This window comes from Heptranchias perlo, chromosome 32 (genome assembly GCF_035084215.1).
Source record: "Heptranchias perlo isolate sHepPer1 chromosome 32, sHepPer1.hap1, whole genome shotgun sequence".
Classification (NCBI taxonomy): domain Eukaryota; kingdom Metazoa; phylum Chordata; class Chondrichthyes; order Hexanchiformes; family Hexanchidae; genus Heptranchias; species Heptranchias perlo.
Genome location: NC_090356.1, coordinates 16322741 through 16346634, shown reverse-complemented (window position 1 = coordinate 16346634; position 23894 = coordinate 16322741). Strand labels below are relative to the sequence as shown.

Here is a 23894-nt window from a genome sequence, read left to right as displayed (position 1 = left end):
GGACATATTCTGCCGCGCAGAGCAGCCTGGGTAGGGCACGCCTCCATTGGAAAGGGAAAGTGCGGAACGAAAAATGCGTTTTTTGTGATCGGGTTCAGATTAGGGAACGGAGAGCACTGCATCTGGAGGAAGGAGTGCGAGAGAAATGTTAATATGTAGAGCAAAAGATTCCTGAGAGTCCGGGACCTCAGCCACTACTTTAAGCTTAAGAAAATTATTGTTTCGAACACTGATAGTGATTCGTTCTGTTGTATCTTAAATATAACTGAAAATTTGGATTTATAACTGACCAGGCCTCAGGCTTTTCCTTGTGTGTTGCTAACTTGATAGCCCGATTGCAGTGTTAATTGACGTGAGATGACGACCAATAGGGAGCGTGGAAAGGGACTAGGTGACTTGAGTGATGAGGGTCCAACAACCAATTCCGACACAGTGAGGGTGGGATTTCACCCAGTGAGAAAGGGGGTTGGGAACAGCGGTGTTTTTTATCATGCGTGCTCAGTGGGGAAGGAAGTACGGCATTACCATCGCTGAATCCCCCACCCTCAACATCCTGGGGGTCACCATTAACCAGAAACTTAACTGGACCAGCCATATAAATACTGTGGCTACAAGAGCAGGTCAGAGGCTGGGTATTCTGCGGCAAGTGACTCACCTCCTGACTCCCCAAAGCCTTTCCACCATCTACAAGGCACAAGTCAGGAGTGTGATGGAATACTCTCCACTTGCTTGGATGAGTGCAGCTCCAACAACACTCAAGAAGCTCGACACCATCTAGGACAAAGCAGCCCGCTTGATTGGCACCCCATCCACCACCCTAAATATTCATTCCCTTCACCACTGGTGCACAGTGGCTGCAGTGTGCACCATCCACAGGATGCACTGCAGCAACTCGCCAAGGCTTCTTCGACAGCACCTCCCAAACCCGCGACCTCTACCACCTGGAAGGACAAGATCAGCAGGCACATGGGAACAACACCACCTGCACGTTCCCCTCCAAGTCACACACCATCCCGACTTGGAAATATATCGCCATTCCTTCATTGTCGCTGGGTCAAAATTCTGGAACTCCCTTCCTAACAGCACTGTGGGAGAACCGTCACCACACGGACTGCAGCGGTTCAAGAAGGCGGCTCACCACCACCTTCTCGAGGGCAATTAGGGATGGGCAATAAATGCTGGCCTTGCCAGCGACGCCCACATCCCATGAACGAATAAAAAAAAGGTGCAAGCCATAGGAATGAGGCGCGACTTATCTCCCGGATTGCTGGCAGCAACAGCCCGGGAGATTCCCGGACAATCCGGGGGGTGGGGGTTGGCAACCCTAAAATGTTCATACGTTGGCAACATCATATAACTTTCCGAATTAAACACATGGCCTAGAAATTCGGCCACACCAAGCCCATTTTCCGGGCACTAAACCTGTCCTAAGCCATATTGGTGAAGGCCAAAAAAAAATCAGTGTCCACGGTCCATGCTTGAAACAGGTGTTAATCCCTTTGCATATGTAAATAAGAGGTCTGTTGTTTGTTTGCCCATTGCAAGATTGGTTTGCCCTGAGCCAGCCTACATGCGGCCTAACAGACAGCCCTTAAAGGGACCACCTGTTAGGCCAAAACCAACACGGTAAGTTTATAAAATATACTGGAATGTGGAGTTAGGAGAAGCAGGAGCGTTCCTTCTGACCCCACATTCAAAGAACGCGGGCTGCTGCCCTGGCCAATACACCACCCCCCCGATTGCCACTGCTCTCTACGCCCCCCTTGGCCACCGCTCCCACCCGACCCGTTTGTCCCCCTTTTCCGATCGCCCATGCTTTCTCACTTACCTGCGACGTTAGCAATGGCCCGATCTTCATTTACGCCTCGCCAGTGAGCTGCCTGTTACTTTCCGCAGCTTGGTAGAAATAAGATCCGAGGCCCAATGTTGGGGACAGTGCGGGCTTCATTCAGGCGCAGATCCCTGTCCTCCCGCTGCTCCCTGCGCGCCCGAATTTCAAGGCCATGAGCTGCCTTTAAGGTTTAGTAGGTAAATGTGTCATGTGGTGCGATACAGAGACGTACAGACCAGGAAGGATCTCAGTTTGATCCCCGGTCGGTGCTGACTTAGTTTGTCACAGCTGGTGTGGTAGGAAGGGACCTGTTGTTGGTTCCTGCTCATTGTTCCAATGACCCCTGCTGGAAAATGTGAGAACAGGATCAGGAAAACAAGTTTTTTCGAACCTGCACTCCAGCTTGTGACTGGTTTAATTTAAACCCGTGACTGCTAGTTCTGTGCTCACACTCTATCTAAAGCAAGTAACCTGCTTGCAGAGTTTGAAGGTTATACAGGTGAGTCCATGACCTGGCACACAGCTAGTGGAGAGTGGCACTCAGAGCGCATCTCAGGAGATCATGGGCACACAGGAGAGAATGGCACTCAGTGCATCTCAGGAGATTGTGGGCACACAGGAGAGAATGGCACTCAGTGCATCTCAGGAGATTGTGGGCACACTGTGGAGAGTGGCACTCAGCGCATTGTTGGAGATCGCGGGCACACGGTGGCACTCAGTGCATCTCAGGAGATTGCGGGCACACTGCGGAGAGTGGCACTCAGCGCATTGTTGGAGATCGCGGGCACACGGTGGCACTCAGTGCATCTCAGGAGATTGCAGGCACACTGCGGAGAGTGGCACTCAGCGCATTGTTGGAGATCGCGGGCACACGGTGGCACTCAGTGCATCTCAAGAGATTGCGGGCACACTGCGGAGAGTGGCACTCAGAGTGCATCGTTGGAGATCATTGGCACACGGCGGGGAGTGGCACTGGCGAAGTGCTTCTCAGGCATACAGTCCTTTATTTCCCGAGACACGCTATCTGCAAGTGCCAGATCAGAGTGTCACCCCTTCTGTTTAAACACTCGGGGTGGTCCTCATTAAAAAGACAAATACTTGAAGATGCTTGCAATAAAAAACAGATGGTAACTGTTGTCTCTTTCTATTACAGATTCTCTCCGATCAAGCTCAGAGGTCAGTCAGGATACAGCTGCATAACTTTGTAAAAGAGTAAGTACATCAGTATCATCCCAGGTCACCTCCCCCTGAAAAAAGATACTTCACGCTGCTTGACACTGAATGAAATGAAACCATTGTAACTGTTCCAGTTTATGGATTAGCAGCTGTGCTTTTTTTAAATTATTTTGATGGACAGAATAGATAACAGGAAGTGGTAGTGTGTGAAGATATGGACAACGTACAGCCAGCAAGCTGTATCATGTTAACTTTTTTTATGTATATATATATTTTTATATATATACAGCATTCCTTTCAATCCTGTATTTTAGACTGCCTGTAGGTTCAGGCCATAGCCTGTCTCCCCAAAGAAATAAAACTGAAACTAAATAAAGGCAGGAAATGCATAGACTCTGAAAGTGAACAATAGACCACGGTCGTCGTAAAAGAAAGACTTGCATTTGTATAGCACCTTTCACAACCTCAGGACGTCCCAAAGCGCTTTACAGCCAGTGAATTACTTTTGTAGTCACTGCTGTAATGTAGGTGATCACATGCTCGTTTATCCAGGAGAACTAATCGACGATCCCTTAGTAACAGTGAGTTCTGTATCAGTGTTGGAATTAGAGGGGGTGGTTGCATGATTGAGCACTCCCAGCGAGGAACAGCGCTCACAGGGCACATGCAGGTTGGGAAACTGTGGGCTGTGGAGCCTCAATTACCTGATCCCTGTACACTGCAGTGCCGCTCCTCAATGGTAGCCGACAAGCAAGAGAGCGCTCGTTGTCTAGGCTCGGGCAAGGTGAACAGCCACTAGGGCAAGATATCAAAATACTGCCAGCACCTGTGGAACCAGATCGCAGGAGGAGAAAAAGGGAGAAAATTGGAAAATAAAATGAGCGCAACGGATGCTCGGCCTGACACTTCAACAGTGACTACAAAAGTAATTTATTGGCTGTAAAGTGCTTTGGGACATCCTGAGGTCATGAAAGGCACCATGGGCAACAAGCTTCAAGGAATTTCCCTATGTGTTTGATATGTGCTTCCTGAAGCGCCAAGGGTACAACATCTGGTCAGAAAAGTATATTTTCTTAAAGGGGATCCTAGGACACTGAGTGAGGTTACAGTTAGGGCTCCCAGATTGCTAACTGACACATCCAATTCCCACACTGGCTACGTTGGTAGGCTCTCTGAGAGCGATTTCCAGCTCAATGCTAATTGGCATCTGAAGGAATTCAAAGAAAGAAAGAACTTGCTTTTTCTAGAGCGCCTCTCACGACCTCAAGATGTCCCAAAGCGCTTTACAACCAATGAAGAACTTTTGAAGTGTAGTCACTGTTGTAATGTAGGGAAACCCGACAGCTAATTTGCGCACAGCAAGGTCCCACAAACAGCAATGAGATAAATGACGAGATAATCTGTCTTTAGGTATGGTTAAGGGTTAAATATCGGCCAGGATACTAAATAGTGCCATGGGATCTTTTACATCCGCCTGAGAGGGCAGACGGGGTCTCGGTTTAACACCTCATTGGAAAAATGGCATCTCCGACAGTGCAGCACTCCCTCAGTACTGCACTGGAGTGTCAGCCTAGGTTTTCTGCTCAAGTCTCTGGAGTGGGGCATGAACTCATGACCTTCTGATACAGAGGTGTGAGTGCTACCAACTGAGCCACAGCTGACACAAACAAGATGCTTTCTGATTGCAACTCTGTTTATTTGAACCTTTTGTAGATATATAGGGAATCGTGGAGACAGAAAAAGCAGTGAATATTGAAATAAAAATAGAAAATGGCAGGAATAAACAGGAGACCTGTCAGCGCCTGAAAGAGAAAGACAGGTTAATCTATTGTGTGAAAATTCATCGAGAATTGGGCTGCAGTTGTTTAATGCACAATGTATCTTATATCAATTTTCTGCCTCCCTCCCCTCCTGAGGTTACAGGCTGTAGCTGGATGTTGGCTGCTGTCTGGTACCTTGCAGAAGAGAGTGGAGCAGTGTTCAGTGCAGGATTATTGTAAAGACTTTAATATGATAATCCCGCCATTGAAACCGGCCTGAAAGCCAAAAGCCGCACCACTGTAGGTATCGTAACATTCAGGGAATATTCATCCCGACTTCCTAACAATCAATACAATATTTTATCTGTTAATGCTGCCGTTTAGAGAATAATTTGGTTCACTTTGTTAACTATTCAGCTAATTGAATGGGAAACTGAAGAGATCACATCTGATTCCAGCAACTCTAATGCTTCTCAGCCTCAGGCTCTGGGAGCTGCGCTACGTGAATATTAAGAGGAATACACTTTGGCAGGATTAATCTGAGCTGTAAATGTGATATTTTGAATTTAGCGACACACAAATCAAATGAATGGGTGGCAGTGCTTCTTTTGGAAAGGCGGTGGTTGCCATGGCAGCGTTGAATTGACTGAGAACACAGCAGCAGCTATGGGGGAGGGATGCAGTTGACCTCTCTTCATATTCTGTATGGTAATTTCACTTAAGATTTCAAGTTTATCTGCTAATGTACTGTTGGCTATGAGCAGAATTTAGTGCTAACTCTTAAGCCACTGGGTTAACTTGTTCAGCACTGAAAGCTCTTGGGGAAAGTGATTCATGGGCTTCATTCCCTGTTGAAGTCTCTTGTTAAACTCTACTGCCCGTGTCCTAACTCACACTAAATACCGCTCACCCGTCACCTCTGTGCTTGCTGACCTACACTGGCACCCGGTCCAGCAACGCCTCGATTTAAACATTCTCATCCTTGTGTTAAAATCCCTCCATGGCCTCGCCACTCCTTGGGCTCGATTTTACAATGGTGGCGGGTTGGCAGCGTGGGTGGGGGTGAAGGTGCGCGTGGGCAAACCCGCATGAACAAAACTTACCGTTTCCGACGCCATCGCATGTTGATTGCTGATGATTAACGTCCTCTCTGGGTTTCGCGCTCTGATTGACAGGCTGGCTGCCATCAGGAGCAGCAACACGACGGTGTGGGGGGTGAGGGGGTGTGTGAGAAAGAGAGAGAGCGAGACGTCATCCAGTGCTGGACTGGAAGACCGTGGAGGCGGGGGGGGGGGGGCAGGGGGAAGATCGGTGGGACATCAGGGGATGAAGATGGGGACATCGGAGCTGGAGGCATCGGAGCAGAGTGCATAGGTAGGTTCATTTAGTGTTTTCACTTCTGTCTATGGTTTTTTATTTAATTTATTTAGTTCCTTGTTCCCTGATCCGACTGTTCACGCCTGGTTTCATCAGGCGTGAATCAGAAGCGGTAGGCAAGCCGCCCAGGTAAGTTTTAAAAAAAAAATCATTCTAATGGCTTCATCTGTCACAGGTTAAGGTACATTTGGCTCTTTAACTGTCATTCCGTCGGCTTTAATTGCCGGCAGGATTTCCATTTTCGGGTCGCCCGCGCACACAGGTGGGTCCCTGGGAAACCCGGAAGTCGGCAGGTTGGAGCCAGCTTCCGAACCCGAACGGGATTTCCGCGATTTTCGGAGCCCCAACGCATCTGCAATTGCCTCCTGAAATCACCCCCCTTATCTCTGTAACCTCCTTCAGCCCTACAACCCTCCATGATCTCTGCACTCCTCCAATCCTGGCTTCTTGCACATCCCCGATTTCCTTTACTCCACCGTTGGCGGCCGTGCCTTCAGCTGCCTGGGCCCTAAGCTCTGGAATCCCCTCCCTAAAACCTCCCTGCCTCTCTCTCTCTTCCTTTAAACCTACCTCTTTGACCAAGCTTTTGGTCACCTGTCCTAATATGTCCTTATGTGGCTCGGTGTCAAATTTTGTTTGATAATCGCTCCTATGAAGTGCCTCGGAACATTTTCCTATGTTAAAGGCACTATTTAAATGCAAGTTGTTGTTGGCGTTGTTAAGCTCACCCTCTCATCTGGTTTTCGACAGGCCCTTTTTGGTTTTTGAGTGTGGTCTCCAGAACTTTCTAAATTGATAACCAGACACCAAAGCCTAGATTTTCTTCTTGGCGGGTTTGCCAGCAGCGACTTGGTGAGCCATCCAACTGACCTGTCCCTGACCCTGGCCTGGTCAATTTAACCTAGTTCAGTCTAATTCAAATACTTTGGACTCTATTCCCAACTATGCTTGGGAGTTTGCCACTGGAGGTAGATGTGAGGGGGGAGGGAATGGGAACTAGCCACCGGTGCAAGAGATAGATGCCTGCGGCAGCTTAAAGGGACAGGCAGTCATGGATTTAAAATTAAATGTGCTGCCTCCTAAGAATGGGAAAATTCCTTTGGCAAATGCTAATCCGTTGCTCTGCATTACATTTAATATCCCTCTTCAGGTACTGATGTGATTGCTGGTACGGTGCATACCCTAGCAACCCTGAATTTGTGGTGATTGGTGCCGTTGTTAGTGTCTAGTGTTACTGGCGGAAGGTGTCACTCCATCATTATTGACTAATTTGACCATGCCTACCCATATTTTGGGCAGATGCATTTCATGCCCGCTGTCACTTCCAGCAGAAAATACATTGGTGCAAAATGGGCAGGGAGCTAGTGTCATGGATCTTCGCCAAATTTTCTGCCCCCACTGAGGTAAATTTTCTATTATGGTGAAGAGTTCAAATACCAAGAGACGCAAGTTAAATTCGAAAGTTCTGATTAAGAAGGGAAGCCAGGCAAAACCTTTTCCATCCAAAAGTAACCGATTTGTGAAATAAGTTATCAAGGAAGATTGTTGAAGTGAGCAGTGTAAATGGGATGGCAGGACTGTCGTATGAGGAGAGATTGGGACGACTCGGCCTGTATTCACTCGAGTTTAGAAGAATGAGAGGGGATCTCTTTGAAACATATAAAATTCTGACAGGGCTAGACAGACTGGATGCAGGGAGGATGTTTCCCCTGGCTGGGGGGTCCAGAACGAGGGGTCACAGTCTCAGGATATGGGGCAGGTCATTAAGGACTGAGATGAGGAGAAATTTCTTCACTCAGAGGGTGGTGAACCTGTGGAATTCTCTACCACAGAAGGCTGTGGAGGTCAAGTCACTGAATATATTTAAGATGGAGCTAGATAGATTTCTAGACACAAAAGGCATCAAGGGGTATGGGGAGAGAGCGGGAAAATGGTATTGAGATAGAGGATCAGCCATGATCATATTGAATGGTGGAGCAGGCTCGAAGGGCCAAATGGCCTACTCCTGCTCCTATTTTCTATGTTTCTATGTTCAAGGGATTGAAAAGAGAGGACAAGTAGGAACAGAAGAACAAGGTTTACACATACCTTGGGCTGGTGTCAGTTCTCCTACTTTCCCATGCCCTGTACCCTCTCCGGCCGCTGTACCCAGGATTTGTAGGGTTTCTGCTTCATACACAGTGGAGGGTAAATGTTGGAGGGTCCTTCTTCTTTGTTATGGGCTGTCTTCTCCTGCAATCATGGCAAATTAAGTTAGATGGAGCAGTTATCACGCTGACTTACGGTGATTCCTGAATGTCAGCACGCAGTCCACAGTGGGTGTGGTGACAGGTACATGCACAATGCAGCTTCATTAATCGGGTGGATTATCTTGGGCTGAATACATGCAAAGATTTAAGTGAAGGAACATTTCCACACAGGAGTGCAAACTGCATTCTGCAGCATTAACAGCTTTTGTGGTAAGCATGAAAGTCATTTAACACGAGGGAGGGGAGGTAGTTTATGATACAGGCAAAAAAGAAAGGAAGATTTGCATTTATATAGCGCCTTTCATGACCTCAGGACGTCCCAAAGCGCTTTAGGGCCAATTAAGTACTTTTGAAGTGTAGTCACTGTTGTAATGTAGGAAACGCTGCAGCCAATTTGCACACAGCAAGGTCCCACAAACAGCAATGTGATAATGACCAGATAATCTGTTTCAGTGATGTTGGTTGAGGGATAAATATTGGCCCAGGACACCGGGGAGAACTTCCCTGCTCTTCGTCGAAATAGTGTCATGGGATCTTTAATGTCCACCTGAAAGGGCAGATGGGGCCTCATCGAGTTACATTGAGTTACATCGAAACCACAGCACAGAAACCGGCCATTTGGCCCAACTGATCTATGCCGGCATTTATGCTCCACACGAGCCTCCTACCTCCCTACTTCATCTAACCTTACCAAGATACCCTTGTATTCCTTTCTCCCTCATGTGTTTATCCAACTTCCCCTTAAATGTATCTATGCTATTTGCCTCAACTACTGCTTGTGGTAGCGCGTTCCACATTCTTACCACTCTCTGGGTAAATAAGTTTCTCCTACATTCCTTATTGGATTTATTAGCGACAATTTTATATTTATGACCTCTAGTTTTGGACTCCCCCACAAGTGGAAACATTTTCTCTACGTTTACCCTATCAAATCCCTTTCATTATCTTAAAGACCTCGAGCAGGTCACCCCTCAGCTTTCTCTTTTCTAGAGAAAACAGCCCCAGCTTGTTTAATCTTTCCTGATAAGCATATCCTCTCAGTTCTGGTATCATCCTTGTGAATCTTTTTTGCACCCTCTCCAATGCCTCTATATCATTTCTATAATATGGAGACCAGAACTGTGCACAGTGCTCCAAGTGTGGCCTAGCCAAGGTTCTATACATGTTTAACATAACTTCTCTGCATTTCAATTCTATCCCTCTAGAAATGAACCTCAGTGCTTGATTTGCCTTTTTTAGGGCCTTATTAACCTGCGTCACTACTTTTAGTGATTTGTGTGTCTGTACCCCTAGAACCCTTTGCTCCTCTATCCCATTTAGACTTATTATCCAAGCCTCCTTATTTTTCCCACCAAAATGCACCACCTTGCACTTATCTATGTTGAAATTAATTTGCCAATTACACGCCCATTCTGCAAGTTTATTAATGTCCTCCTGCATTTTGATACATTCTTCCTTTGTATTAACTACACCCCCCAATTTGGCATTGTCTGCAAATTTTGAAATTGTACTTCCAATTCCTGAACCCAAATCATTAATGTAAATGGTGAACAACAGTGGTCCCAGCACCGATCCCTGTGGAACACCACGTCCCACCTTTGGCCAGTCTGAGTATCTACCCTTAACCCCTACTCTCTCTGTTTTGTAGCCAACTTGTTATCCATTCTGCTATCAGTCCCCTGACTCCACATGCTCTAACTTTAGTCATGAGCCTACAATGTGGTACCTTATCGAAGGCCTTTTGAAAATCCAAATATATTACCTCTACTGCATTGCCCTTGTCTACTTTTTCTGTTACTTCTTCAAGGAATTCAATAAGGTTGGTCAGGCATGACTTTCCCTTCTGAAATCCGTGCTGACTATTCTTTATTATATTTTTGTGCTCTAGGTGCTTTTCTATTACATCTTTGAGTAAAGCATCGGTTTAATGTCTGATGATAATGTACTGTATTTTCAGCGTTTTACTAGATCACGATTGATAGAACGGCTTAATAAAGTTAGTTCCCATTATTTCCTTACAGTAAACTGGAAACGCACGGAGTGGGCTGGATTTAGCTGAGTACATGTGACTGGGGTCACATAAGTAGATCCGTCGCCAACGAATGTCTCATGAACGTCACTAGAGTGGACAGTGGTGGCTTGATCCCTTAAACAAGGGCAGGGAATCATAGAAAAGGGAAGCCACTGCCAGTCACAGAGAACTATACATCCGATTCATTCACATTGTCCTCCGAGTCTCTGATTAGAAAAGATTTAATTGTGTAATCGGATAGAATCAGTGTATTGTGTAATAGAGAGAGGTTTCGTTCGAGCTGTGCCACAAAGAGGGCCACAGATGCTTTTAGGTTGGGAGTGAGTTTTTTGTCTGTTTTAATACAGTGTGTATTCATATTGAACCCATGGATGGCACTTGTGCCAAATGCTCTGTGTGCCAGACACTGGCACATATCCTGCTCAGGGTCACACAGTGGAATGTCATGACCCCTGTATTTGTTCCTATTTGAATATTGCCTGCTGATAGACGCAGTCTTTAACGGTAGTTTAATGCATGAAGCATCCAAAACATAAAGCTTCCTTCAGTAACAATACGGAAGTTTTTATCCCCCATTTTTTTTTTCCAACTTTCTCCCTCTCTCTTCCCCCTCCCCTACCCACCCCGCGGTACCAGTCTCACGGGCATTCGGCTGCCCTCTGGTACCGCGCCCAGCTGGCTATTCTTCATGAGTCGGGACCTCGGCAGTGAGTGCCACAGGCTATTTGACTGTGTGGGGCGTCGTATCCGAGCCCACTCCTCTTCCTCGCCCATTAGCCACAGATGGGGAACGTTCCGCTGGGAATCGTGCGGCAGCGAGCAGGAGCGGGGAACCATGGGCCGGGAATTTCCTCGGGGCTGCTTCCACTCTGCCGCCATAATTTTGCCGAAAACACCGTGCGACAGCGCATAAACGGGATTTGTGCCGCACTTAGGGTGAAGTTACGGGAGCAGCTCCGAGAAAATTCTGGGCCTGAGTGCTTTCCTCTCCTGAGTCCAGGGATTGTGAGGCCAATTGTAGAATCTCTGTCTAACTCAGCACTTACCAGGGATTAAACCTAGAATTTGCCTGGTCTGAATGGCTTAGTTTCACACTGATTAATAATGCCTTTACTCACTGAACTATTGGAACATGCCAAGGTATTAGTTAAACAGATATTTACTGCAGCCTGGAATAATATGTGATCCGAAGATTGTTTTTTTTTCAATGGCCCAGTTTTAGTCAAATCTACTTTCATCCATGATTACTTGGTTAAGTTCAGTTAATCTTGTTGGGGGTTAACTGAAGGAAAAGCTTGAGAGGGTAAATAGAGAGAAACTATTTCCTCTGGCGGGGGAGTCCAGACTAAGGGGGCATAACCTTAAAATTGGAGCTGGGCCGTTCAGGGATAATGTCAGAAAGTCTCCTCACAAAGGGGAGTGGAAATCTGGAACTCTCTCCCTTAAAAAGCTGTTGAGGCTGGGGATCAATTTAAAACTGAGATCGACAGATTTTTGTTAGGCAAGGGTATTAAAGGTTATGGAACCAAGGCGGGTAGATGGAGCTAAGATGCAGATCAGCCATGATCTAATTGAATGGCGGAACAGGCTCAAGGGGCTGAATGGCCTACTCCTATTCCTATAATTCTCCCCCTAGGCTGGCCGCATCTCGTTAAATGTTTTGCAGTCAGATATTTTCACGTGGGTCATGTACGAGCTGAGCCTGTCCCTTTAAATGCCTCTGTTCAGCCCGTTTCTCCCTGATCGAGTAACGGTGTGTTTGTGTTTTTTTAATGCAGAGATGTTCGGAAGTTCAAGGAAACCAAGAAGCATTTTGATAAGGTCAGAGAGGACATGGATCTGGCGTTGATCAAAAATGCTCAGGCCACTCGTAACAAAACGCACGAGGTGGAGGAGGCCACGGGGACACTCACCATGACACGGAAATGCTTCAGGCACCTGGCACTCGATTACGTTCTTCAGGTATGCAAACGGCAAAGAACCGGGGCCTCGGGAGATGCTGTAAAACCTACACTACCCGTGTCAGCTGTGTGGGAAGAATCAAAAGGGCTTTGATTCAGATACAGAAACCTCCCCATCCAAAGGTCGGAATAACAAGTTTGCTTTAGAAAAGGAGCAATCTTGAAGTGCGAACTGGGTCCAACTGTAGCGTTGGTCCAAAGAGTCAGAGCTGGCAATCGGGCTGCTAAAAATTGGCCGCAGAATCACTGGACGAGGGAGGGGGAAGCTATCAGCTGGGGTTCCCAATCCTGATCACTCTCCAGTGGCTGGTGATAGAAAGCTTGGTTGTGGACAATGGATAGCGATGGCATCAGACTCGGCTGTGATGGCGCCCACAGCTGAATAGCCTGCCAACATTCATTATGCAGGCTCACACGTGGTGCGGTATTGCTGCTTGGGATAAGTAGCAGCGGGCTGCTCGTGTCTGCTGAACCAGGAGTCAGCACCTTCAGGAAAGGAGAGGAGGAAACTGGAGGGAAAAAGGGAGCTATTTCCCCTGTTGCAAACAATGAAAATTGAAGTGCTACTTACAGCAAAGCAATTTGTCTCCAGCTAGGGAGCAACCTATAGGGAGAGCGGCTAACATGACACAAGCTAAGCATTCAGTTCCAATAATGACCGTACAAAGCAGTGTTTTGCGAGTGCAAACATGTCAGCTCATTAAATTACGACAGTAATCTTTCTGCCTGGCTTCCAGCCATTTCTTCAAAGCATTTCTAGTATTGTCCTCCCAACATGGAATGACTTGAATGCTCTTTTTTTGTTGTTGTGAACCTCAGGCGAAGGGCCAAGAAAAGAGTAGGAGGGAAGGTGAGTTCAATTGGGAAGTTGCTTGCTGCACCTGGTGTCATTCCTACTCTAGGGCCCCACGAATGGTGCCTCTTTTCAGGGTGAAGTTATGTAGCATATTACCAGGCTTTAGGTGCAGGGGAAACAGTGTCAGTGGCAGCCGCAAAAAAAATGGTCTGAGAATCCTCTCATTGAATTTCTGTGCACAGCTCAGACCCTGTGAACTCTGGGTGCCCCATTTTATGGGGGCGGGTCAGTGAATCAGTGTTGGGCACACGTGAATTTTGGGAAACTGTGCGGCTGTCTAACTGTTGTCTTTGGGAAAGCATCAACGCATTGAGATGGAGCTGCCGCCCATCAAGTCCCCCACTGGAGATGCTCGTAATGTGCTCTATGGGTGGAGATGATTTGCATCATAGGCCCCGCCCCGGTTTCTGATCATTTCGGCCACTTTTTGCTTGATCGGAAGATCTCGGCTAATCGGTCGAATAATAACAGAATAAAATCAGCGATTCAGAGCTGTCACCTCAATAGGAAAGGACAGCGAACTGGGATAAAAGCACAGACAGGCGGCCGTGTGATGGGACACATCTTGCCACTTTTGATCATATCTGTGCTCTCTAGTTGCCCCACTGTTTGATACTGAAGGCCAATTCAGAGGGCAGTTAAGAGTCAACCACGTTGGTGTGGGACCAGAATCACATAAAGGCCAGATCGGGTAAGGACGGCAGGTTTCCTTCCCTAAAGGACATTAGTGAACCAGTCAGGTTTCGATTACGACAATCCAGCAGCTTCATGGTCATTTTTATTGATACTAGCTTTTTATTTCCTGATTTTTATAAAGTTTTAGCAGATTACACTCCATTACTATTCCTGTAAACATTTGGGGCCCTTAAACCTTGACTGTGCCTAAATTCTCTGGATTTAGGTAAACAGGGTGTGTCCCTCTGGGGAGAGTGTGTGGCAGAACTAGCAAAAGCTCGAAACAGTGGAGGTCCGAAGAGTCTTAGGGGTCCATGTACATAGATCATTAAAATGTCATGGACAGGTACAGAAAATAATCAAAAAGGCTAATGGAATGCTGGCCTTTATATCTAGAGGACTAGAATACAAGGGGGTAGAAGTTATGCTATAGTTATACAAAGCCCTGGTTAGACCGCACCTGGAGGACTGCATTCAGTTCTGGGCACCGCACCTTGGGAAGGATATATTGGCCTTGGAGGGAGTGCAGCGTAGATTTACTAAAATGATACCTGGACTCCAAGGGTTAAGTTGCGAGGAGAGATTACACAAACTAGGGTTGTATTCCCTGGAATTTAGAAGATTATTTGATTGAAGTTTTCAAGATATTAGGGTAGATAGAGAGGAACTATTTCTGCTGGTTGGGGAGTCTAGGACTAGGACAAAGCCTAAAAATTAGAGCCAGGACTTTCAGGAGTGAATTTAGGAAACACTTCTACATGCAAAGGGTGGTAGAAGTTTGGAACTCTCTTTCCGCAAATGGCAGTTGATGTTAGCTCAATTGTTAATTTTAAATCTGAGATTGATGGATTTTTGTTAACCAAAGGCATTAAGGGATATGGGGCTAAGGCGGGTAAATGGAGTTAGGTCACAGATCAGCCATGATCTCATTGAATGGCGGAACAGGCTCGAGGGGCTGAATGGCCTACTCCTGCTCCTATGCTCCATCACAGGCAAACCGAAATTGTACAAGTGGCCGTTTCTCACTAGTTGGGCCTGGAGATGCTTAAGCACAGTGAGGGGTTTTCACACATATCAGTCCCAACTGACCAATGAATAGGAAAAATCTCGAGCTGTTGATGAAAAGGTTGCATTTCAAGTGCTATACCCAGAATTACCACATGATGGCAGCAAACACACATGTCCTCAATGTGTCATCCGAGTAGATACTTTAATGTTGGACATTTTAGAATATCAGAAATGACATTTAATGCTGAGACATTTTCTAACTTGGATGAAAGAATGAGGCCTCATTAAAAAAAAGAGACAAGCAATCACCCTCATTACCTCTAGCACCCTCCTGCGTGTTTCGGTCTTTTTGTTGACTTCAATGAGCTGATTTTTCATTAACGCTGAGAGTTGACACTCTCGGATGAATTGGCTAACAGACGAAATTGATCTTGACGTTAAAAAATCAACCGAATCAAAAGCTGAAGCTTCACCCACCTCAAGAAACGGAGCCCAGCTTAACACCAGCCTGCTGCTGAGAGTGTTTCCTATTTCCATTCCTTATGCGGTTTCAATAGAATCAAACAGCACAGAAAGAGACCCTTCGGCCCATCGTGCCTGTGCCGGCTCTTTGAAAGAGCTATCCAATTAGTCCCATTCCCCTCCTCTTTCCCCAAATCGCTGCAAATTTTTCCTTTCCAAGTATTTATCCAATTCCCTTTTTGAAAGTTGGGATTGAACTGCTTCCACCGCTCTTTCAGGCAGCGCATTCCAGATCAGAACTCCATGCTTTAAAAAAAAAACTCACCTCCCTTCTGGTTCTTTTGCCAATTATCTTAACATTTCCATTTTCTCCAAAGAACGTGATGGGAATGATTGATTAGAAATACAAGGAATCATTCCAGGCCTGTCCTACTGGAGCAAATGAGTCCTGAATGTTCACACAGTTTGCATTTTTGAAAGTGTGTGTTAATTTCTGTTTGAGAGTGACCTGCTCCATGTGTGTTTGGCGTGTGGGAGTGACACTAAAGTATTTGGAGTCAAATTCCCACTTCAGTTCCAACAGAGCAACCTTATCTTTTGTTTTAATTAAAGGTGAACAGAAATGAGATGCTGTTCAAAATGTAATTGATAACGCGCATTAAATCCGTGCAGCCCATGTCCTGTTTCCTTTGCGAAGCTCACTGATCTTTTACACACAGTATGAAATTCAGAAGAGTGGGTTTCACATCTATCGTCGGTCAATCAGTGAGATCTATTTCCGCTGGGTGGCCAATTTGAACTCCTTGGAGATTGTGCAGCAAGGCGACATGCTTTCCGTTCAATGAGACCGTGGGGGTCTTACATTGGGCGGATCAAACGGTGGCCGATATTTTAATAAGAGGTGGATAAGGTCCAGGTTAAACACGTTCCAGTAGGAGTAAAAGGAGGGGAGTTATGTAAGAATAATTAGAGCTCTGCATTTCACAACTCAACCACACGTGTTTGGTGTGCTGTGCACTGTTCTGCTGCTGGTGAGTGTGTTTAATGTGCAGCCCACGTGTTGTTAATGCATCATCGAAATACCGCCCCTGGGATTCAGTAACATTTTAGGTGCTGAATGGAGTTCAGAACCACTCTTTTTTTTAAAAAAAATCCCCCCATTCTTTCTCCCCTTTTCACCTGAAGGTGCGAAGAAGGGAGCAGAACAGGGGCTGCACCAGGAGCGCTGGCCATACCTTCAATTCTGGGAGTAAGAATTCTCGTAACATCTTAACAATTTCACAAGAAATTTTGCCTGATGCAAAATTAAATATCACAAACACTCCTTCACCATCTCTAAATGTTCCCACTTTTTGTTGACTCTCCTTTTACTTCCTATGTGTTTTTGGGAAAGCCCTTGCTATTTCTCTCTCTATCGATCACCCGTCTTCCTCCATGTTCCCTCTTACCCTTCTGGATCTCCCGTTCTATATCTTATATTTCTCATATCCTCTATCATCCCCCGAAATGGACCATTGGCTCTTTTTAAAACTTGACATTTGCTTTGATCACTCTATTCTGTGTGACACACCCCTCCCTTTTACATTTTCCCGATGACTGATGTCAGGCTAACTTGGCCTGTTTTCTCTCTCCCTCCTTTTTTGAATAGCAGGGTTACATTTACTACCTTCCAATCCGCTGGGACCATTCTAGAATCTAGGGAATTTTGGAAGATCAAAACCAATGCATCCACTATCTCTGCAGCAATAAAAAAATATCATCAATAAAAACTGCCCTTGCTATGGCTGTAATAGTGTGTTTAAATAATAAGAACTCCCCTCCTGCCTTTTATCATTCTCTATCTCTCCTTACTTCTAAGTCTCACTGTGACTGAGGCCAAGTTTCCATCAAAGCTACAACATTGTGTCCCTCTGTTCTAATTAGTGCCTCTAGTTTTCTGACCTTATTACTAATGGTTTGCATATTTGCTTCTAAACACTGCAAACCTGACCCATTCACACCCCTCAGTGCTCATTGCTTTCTATCTTTTATCTTATTCTTCCCTTCAGTATTCTGTTCTTATTATACTCTTTTAACTTCTCTCATATCTATCCTAATGTACGTCTCTCGATATCTCACCCTCTCAGCTTACTTTATTTAGACTGCTTCTCCCTTATTCTTAACCCCTCCACATGTGCTCTGAGGTTTGCCCTCTTCTCTTACCATACCAGTTTAAATACCCGCCTCTCACTCCTCTAGTTTAGGTGAAACCCTTCTTACTGTAGAACTTCTCCCTGCACAGAACCAATTTCAGCTCCCTACACATCTACCTGGAATTATATAGAACTTCCAGCACAGAAACAGGCCATTTGGCCCAACAGGTCTATGCTGGTGCTTATGCTCCACACAAGCCTCAGCTCACCCTTTCGACATACCCTTCTATTCCTTTCCCCTTCATGTACTTATCTAGCTTCCCCTTAAGTACATCTATGCTATTCGCCTCAACTACTCCATGTGGTAGCAGGTTCCACATTCTAACCACTCTCTGAGACATCTGAAACTCTTCCTTCCACACCATCTGTCATATTGCGTGTTGATGGGTATAAAAAACTCAGCCAGAATCATCGTTCAAATCAGCATATTCGTATTTATTCTGTGGCGTAAAACGCGATACTGGCCTGTGTGCCAATTGATCGTTGCTGTTTGAGTTCAGTTTCAACAGTTTGCCACTTGATGGCGCTGATAATACCCCCCACCCCCACCCCCACCACCGACCCCCCCAAAAATGTCCTCCCAGTCTGCAATCCACTATTGGTGTTAAATGGTGCAAAATGATCCTGAAATCATTCGGCTGTGTCAGAGTAGGCTTTTACAGATAAAAGTGAGATTGCGTTGTCAAAAATATCATATTACTACATCACTGCTCCCCATCGACAGTGGTTTTTTTCTGAGAGTTCGTGCTCGATGAGTGATGTAGTAATATGATATTTTGAAATGTTTGTAAACAAACTCTCAGTAAAACAGGGAGCATCAGTACCAATTAACAGCAAATTGGGAAGTATTAATACCAACAAACAGCAAATCAGGAAGTATTAATACCAACAAATAGCAAAACAGGGAGTATTAATTCCAACAAACAGCTAAACAGGGAGTATTAATACCAACTAACAGCAAAACAGGGAGTATTAATTCCAACAAACAGCTAAACAGGGAGTATTAATACCAACTAACAGCAAATCAGGAAGTATTAATACCAACAAATAGCAAAACAGGGAGTATTAATTCCAACAAACAGTTAAACCAGGAGTATTAATTCCAACTAACAGCAAAACAGGGAGTATTAATACCAACAAATAGCAAAACAGGGAGTATTAATTCCAACAAATGTGTGTGTGCGTGCGTGTGTTACTCAATATATGCATTGGCCCATATATGGGTATTGTGTTACTAAGCACAGGTTTGGCTTTGCAGAGCCTTACTCAGCTCCATCGCACATTCAAACTCAGTGTCTCTTCCAAATTAGCTGACCTCTCTGAGTTAAATATTCAAAAAATATGGGGGGAGAAAGACTCAAATAGACCAGGAGGAATATGATGATAAAATTAATTCAATTCTTCTCCTGTCTGAGTTTTAAAGGATCCCGTGTCGAGCTCCCCTATTTAAACAGGCGCCATCTCCATATCACAGTGTTTGTCAGAGCTCCTGTTTGTTTACAAACACACAGTGCGATGACTGCCTCCGCACCACATGCTGCACATAATGTCCGTGTGACAGAAACAGTCCAGGCTCCCCTGACTCTTTTCCCCCCACTTCAAAACAATAAGCTTTGTAAAGATTTTTCTCTTCAAGACAGCACTCATTTAACATACTTTGAAATCTTATGAACCTTATTTGGACTGTGATTCTGACCAGTTAGAATAAGCAAGAAATCAATTAATTCAAACCATACATAACAATGAATTATTATTGTAAAATGTACACCTCATTTTTCAGAACATGCATTAAAGTGAATATAAAATAATAATCTGTCACTGTCTTCTCCAGTTTGCTACATTATTCCCTCTTTGTTTGGTGTATAGGCAGCCAATCTTCAGTTCTCCATAGCAACAAAGGTTCAGCCTGGATGCCTTTTTGGCTGCATTGTCTAGACAGTATGGCACTGTTGGCGTGTTTACGAGCAATCAAATATCCAGAACTCTCAGTAAAACAGAGAGCATCAGTACCAATTAACAGCAAATCGGGAAGTATTAATACCAACAAATAGCAAAACAGGGAGTATTAATACCAACAAACAGCAAAACAGGGAGTATTAATATCAACAAACAGCAAAAAAGGGAGTATTAATTCCAACAAACAGCAAAACAGCAAAACAGGGAGTATTAATACCAACTAACAGCAAAACAGGAAGTATTAATACCAACAAACAGCAAAACAGGGAGTATTAATACCAACAAACAGCAAAACAGGAAGTATTAATACCAACAAACAGCAAAACAGGGAGTATTAATACCAACAAACAGCAAAGCAGGAAGTATTAATTCCAACAAACAGAAAAACAGGGAGTATTAATATCAACAAACAGCAAAACATGGAGTATTAATACCAACAAACAGCAAAACATGGAGTATTAATACCAACTAACAGCAAAACGGGAAGCAGCAATAGCAACTATCAACGTAATTAAAAATATAACCAAGCTCACAGTATCTGATACTGAGCCTGCAATCCGTGCCAGCGTCTTGACTCATGATCATATCTTTTTTTTAGATTAACGTCCTTCAGGCAAAGAAGAAGTTTGAAATATTAGATGCGGTAAGACTGACCTCCTTTGCTTATTTGCTATTTGTAGGAGTATAGCATTACTCGTGTCACCTCCCTTCTGAGTCCTTTAAGGTAAATGTTACAGCATCTGGAACGAAAGGATTAAGAAGTTCCTACTTGGTCATATTTTCTAAATTTTGAAACCCTTTCCCTCTTCCTTTGTAAACTGGGTTTTGCGCAGAATGTTTGAAAAATCTTACATAAAACAGTGATTGTTGCAAGTTGAAGCTGGCAAATCACAACTCCAGAATGGAACCGAGCCAGAAAGAGTGAGGAATCAGGTTCAATTCTCTATTCCAGTTAGCTGATCTCAGCCAGACACAGTAACACTCCAACACACAGTATAAACTCAGACCAGTACTCACACTGTATAAACTCAGACCAGTACTCACACTGTATAAACTCAGACCAGTACTCACACTGTATAAACTCAGACCAGTACTCACACAGTATAAACTCAGACCAGTACTCACACTGTATAAACTCAGACCAGTACTCACACTGTATAAACTCAGACCAGTACTCACACTGTATAAACTCAGACCAGTACTCACACTGTATAAACTCAGACCAGTACTCACACTGTATAAACTCAGACCAGTACTCACACTGTATAAACTCAGACCAGTACTCACACTGTATAAACTCAGACCAGTACTCACACTGTATAAACTCAGACCAGTACTCACACTGTATAAACTCAGACCAGTACTCACACTGTATAAACTCAGACCAGTACTCACACTGTATAAACTCAGACCAGTACTCACACTGTATAAACTCAGACCAGTACTCACACTGTATAAACTCAGACCAGTACTCACACTGTATAAACTCAGACCAGTACTCACACTGTATAAACTCAGACCAGTACTCACACTGTATAAACTCAGACCAGTACTCACACACTGTATAAACTCAGACCAGTACTCACACACTGTATAAACTCAGACCAGTACACTCACACTGTATAAACTCAGACCAGTACTCACACACTGTGTAAACTCAGACCAGTACTCACACTGTGTAAACTCAGACCAGTCCTCACACTGTATAAACTCAGACCAGTACTCACACACTGTGTAAACTCAGACCAGTACTCACACTGTGTAAACTCAGACCAGTCCTCACACTGTATAAACTCAGACCAGTACTCACACTGTATAAACTCAGACCAGTACTCACACTGTATAAACTCAGACCAGTACTCACACACTGTGTAAACTCAGACCAGTACTCACACTGTATAAACTCAGACCAGTCCTCACACTGTATAAACTCAGACCAGTCCTCACACACTGTATAACCTCAGACCAGTACACTCACACTGTATAAACTCAGACCAGTACTCACACACTGTATAAACTCAGACCAGTACACTCACACTGTATAAACTCAGACCAGTACTCACACACTGTATAAACTCAGACCAGTACACTCACACTGTATAAACTCAGACCAGTACTCACACACTGTATAAACTCAGACCAGTACACTCACACTGTATAAACTCAGACCAGTACTCACACACTGTATAAACTCAGACCAGTACACTCACACTGTATAAACTCAGACCAGTCCTCACACTGTATAAACTCAGACCAGTCCTCACACACTGTATAAACTCAGACCAGTACACTCACACTGTATAAACTCAGACCAGTACTCACACTGTATAAACTCAGACCAGTCCTCACACTGTATAAACTCAGACCAGTCCTCACACACTGTATAACCTCAGACCAGTACACTCACACTGTATAAACTCAGACCAGTACTCACACACTGTATAAACTCAGACCAGTACACTCACACTTTATAAACTCAGACCAGTACTCACACTGTATAAACTCAGACCAGTACACTCACACTGTATAAACTCAGACCAGTACTCTCACACTGTATAAACTCAGACCAGTACTCAGACACTGTATAAACTCAGACCAGTACACTCACACTGTATAAACTCAGACCAGTACTCTCACACTGTATAAACTCAGACCAGTACACTCACACTGTATAAACTCAGACCAGTCCTCACACTGTATAAACTCAGACCAGTCCTCACACACTGTATAAACTCAGACCAGTACACTCACACTGTATAAACTCAGACCAGTCCTCACACTGTATAAACTCAGACCAGTCCTCACACTGTATAAACTCAGACCAGTACTCACTCTGTATAAACTCAGACCAGTCCTCACACTGTATAAACTCAGACCAGTCCTCACACTGTATAAACTCAGACCAGTACTCACACTGTATAAACTCAGACCAGTACACTCACACTGTATAAACTCAGACCAGTCCTCACACTGTATAAACTCAGACCAGTACTCACTCTGTATAAACTCAGACCAGTCCTCACACTGTATAAACTCAGACCAGTCCTCACACTGTATAAACTCAGACCAGTACTCACACTGTATAAACTCAGACCAGTACACTCACACTGTATAAACTCAGACCAGTACTCACACTGTATAAACTCAGACCAGTCCTCACACTGTATAAACTCAGACCAGTACTCACTCTGTATAAACTCAGACCAGTACTCACTCTGTATAAACTCAGACCAGTACACTCACACTGTATAAACTCAGACCAGTCCTCACACTGTATAAACTCAGACCCGTACTCACACTGTATAAACTCAGACCAGTACACTCACACTGTATAAACTCAGACCAGTACTCACACTGTATAAACTCAGACCAGTACTCACTCTGTATAAACTCAGACCAGTACTCACACTGTATAAACTCAGACCAGTACACTCACACTGTATAAACTCAGACCAGTACTCACACTGTATAAACTCAGACCAGTACACTCACACTGTATAAACTCAGACCAGTACTCACACACTGTATAAACTCAGACCAGTACACTCACTCTGTATAAACTCAGACCAGTACTCACACACTGTAAGACTTAGCACGCTCACTCACACCCTGTAAAACACTCACACATTGTATAACACGGACCAGTAACGCTCACTGGTATCGGACATACGGGGGGGCGGTGTGAGGTGTGGAAGAGGGCACTCGTATCTTTATACAAATAAAGAAATGAAGCCGAAGGCTGGATTTGGGAGAATTCTGTGGGAAGAATATTCCTGTTTCGCAGATTTTAATGGATCAACTGTGGAAAAAATGTGAGAAAGGAAAACCTGACTGATGGTTTGTTATTCTGTGCTACAGATGCTGTCGTTCATGCACGCACAGTACACTTTCTTCCAGCAAGGCTACGACCTGCTTAAGGAGCTGGATCCTTACATGAAAAAACTGGCGACAGAGGTGAGAGGCTGTTGATTGTCAATATATTGCAGATTAACTTGTGTTTTCAGATTAAGGTTTTACTGGTAGTGGATAATATCACCCAAGATTATTTACCTTTTTTCAAACTTATTGAGTTTGGAGCCATTGCAGATGGCAAATAATTAATGAGAAAAATGAGGAAGGAATTCATTCAGGGTTTAACTATAAAGGATTTATCTGTAGAGATTATTTGTGGATTTCAGTGGAAGAGGATTCAGTAACGGATAGAGACTTAATAACCAGCATCTCTGTTTTATTTATTTATAAAGTCCCATCAATAACTCAATGCGCCATGGCACTGGCCAGTGTGATACTGAGCCATGCAGACCAGGTTCCAGCTCTGATCTGTGCCCAGTTAGTCCATCTCAAATAGCGTGGTGGTAG

General features: G+C 44.6%; 1 protein-coding gene across 1 annotated transcript in view; it reads left to right on the top strand.

Annotated features, from left to right (window-relative positions):
- acap3a (ArfGAP with coiled-coil, ankyrin repeat and PH domains 3a) overlaps window positions 1-23894 on the top strand; it is a 305216-nt gene that overhangs the window by 199399 nt on the left and 81923 nt on the right. The window contains exons 5-8 of the mRNA XM_067970479.1: window positions 2985-3043; window positions 12204-12387; window positions 20134-20178; window positions 23394-23489. Of these exons, the coding sequence (XP_067826580.1) occupies window positions 2985-3043; window positions 12204-12387; window positions 20134-20178; window positions 23394-23489 (384 nt within the window). The remainder of the gene's footprint in view (window positions 1-2984; window positions 3044-12203; window positions 12388-20133; window positions 20179-23393; window positions 23490-23894) is intronic.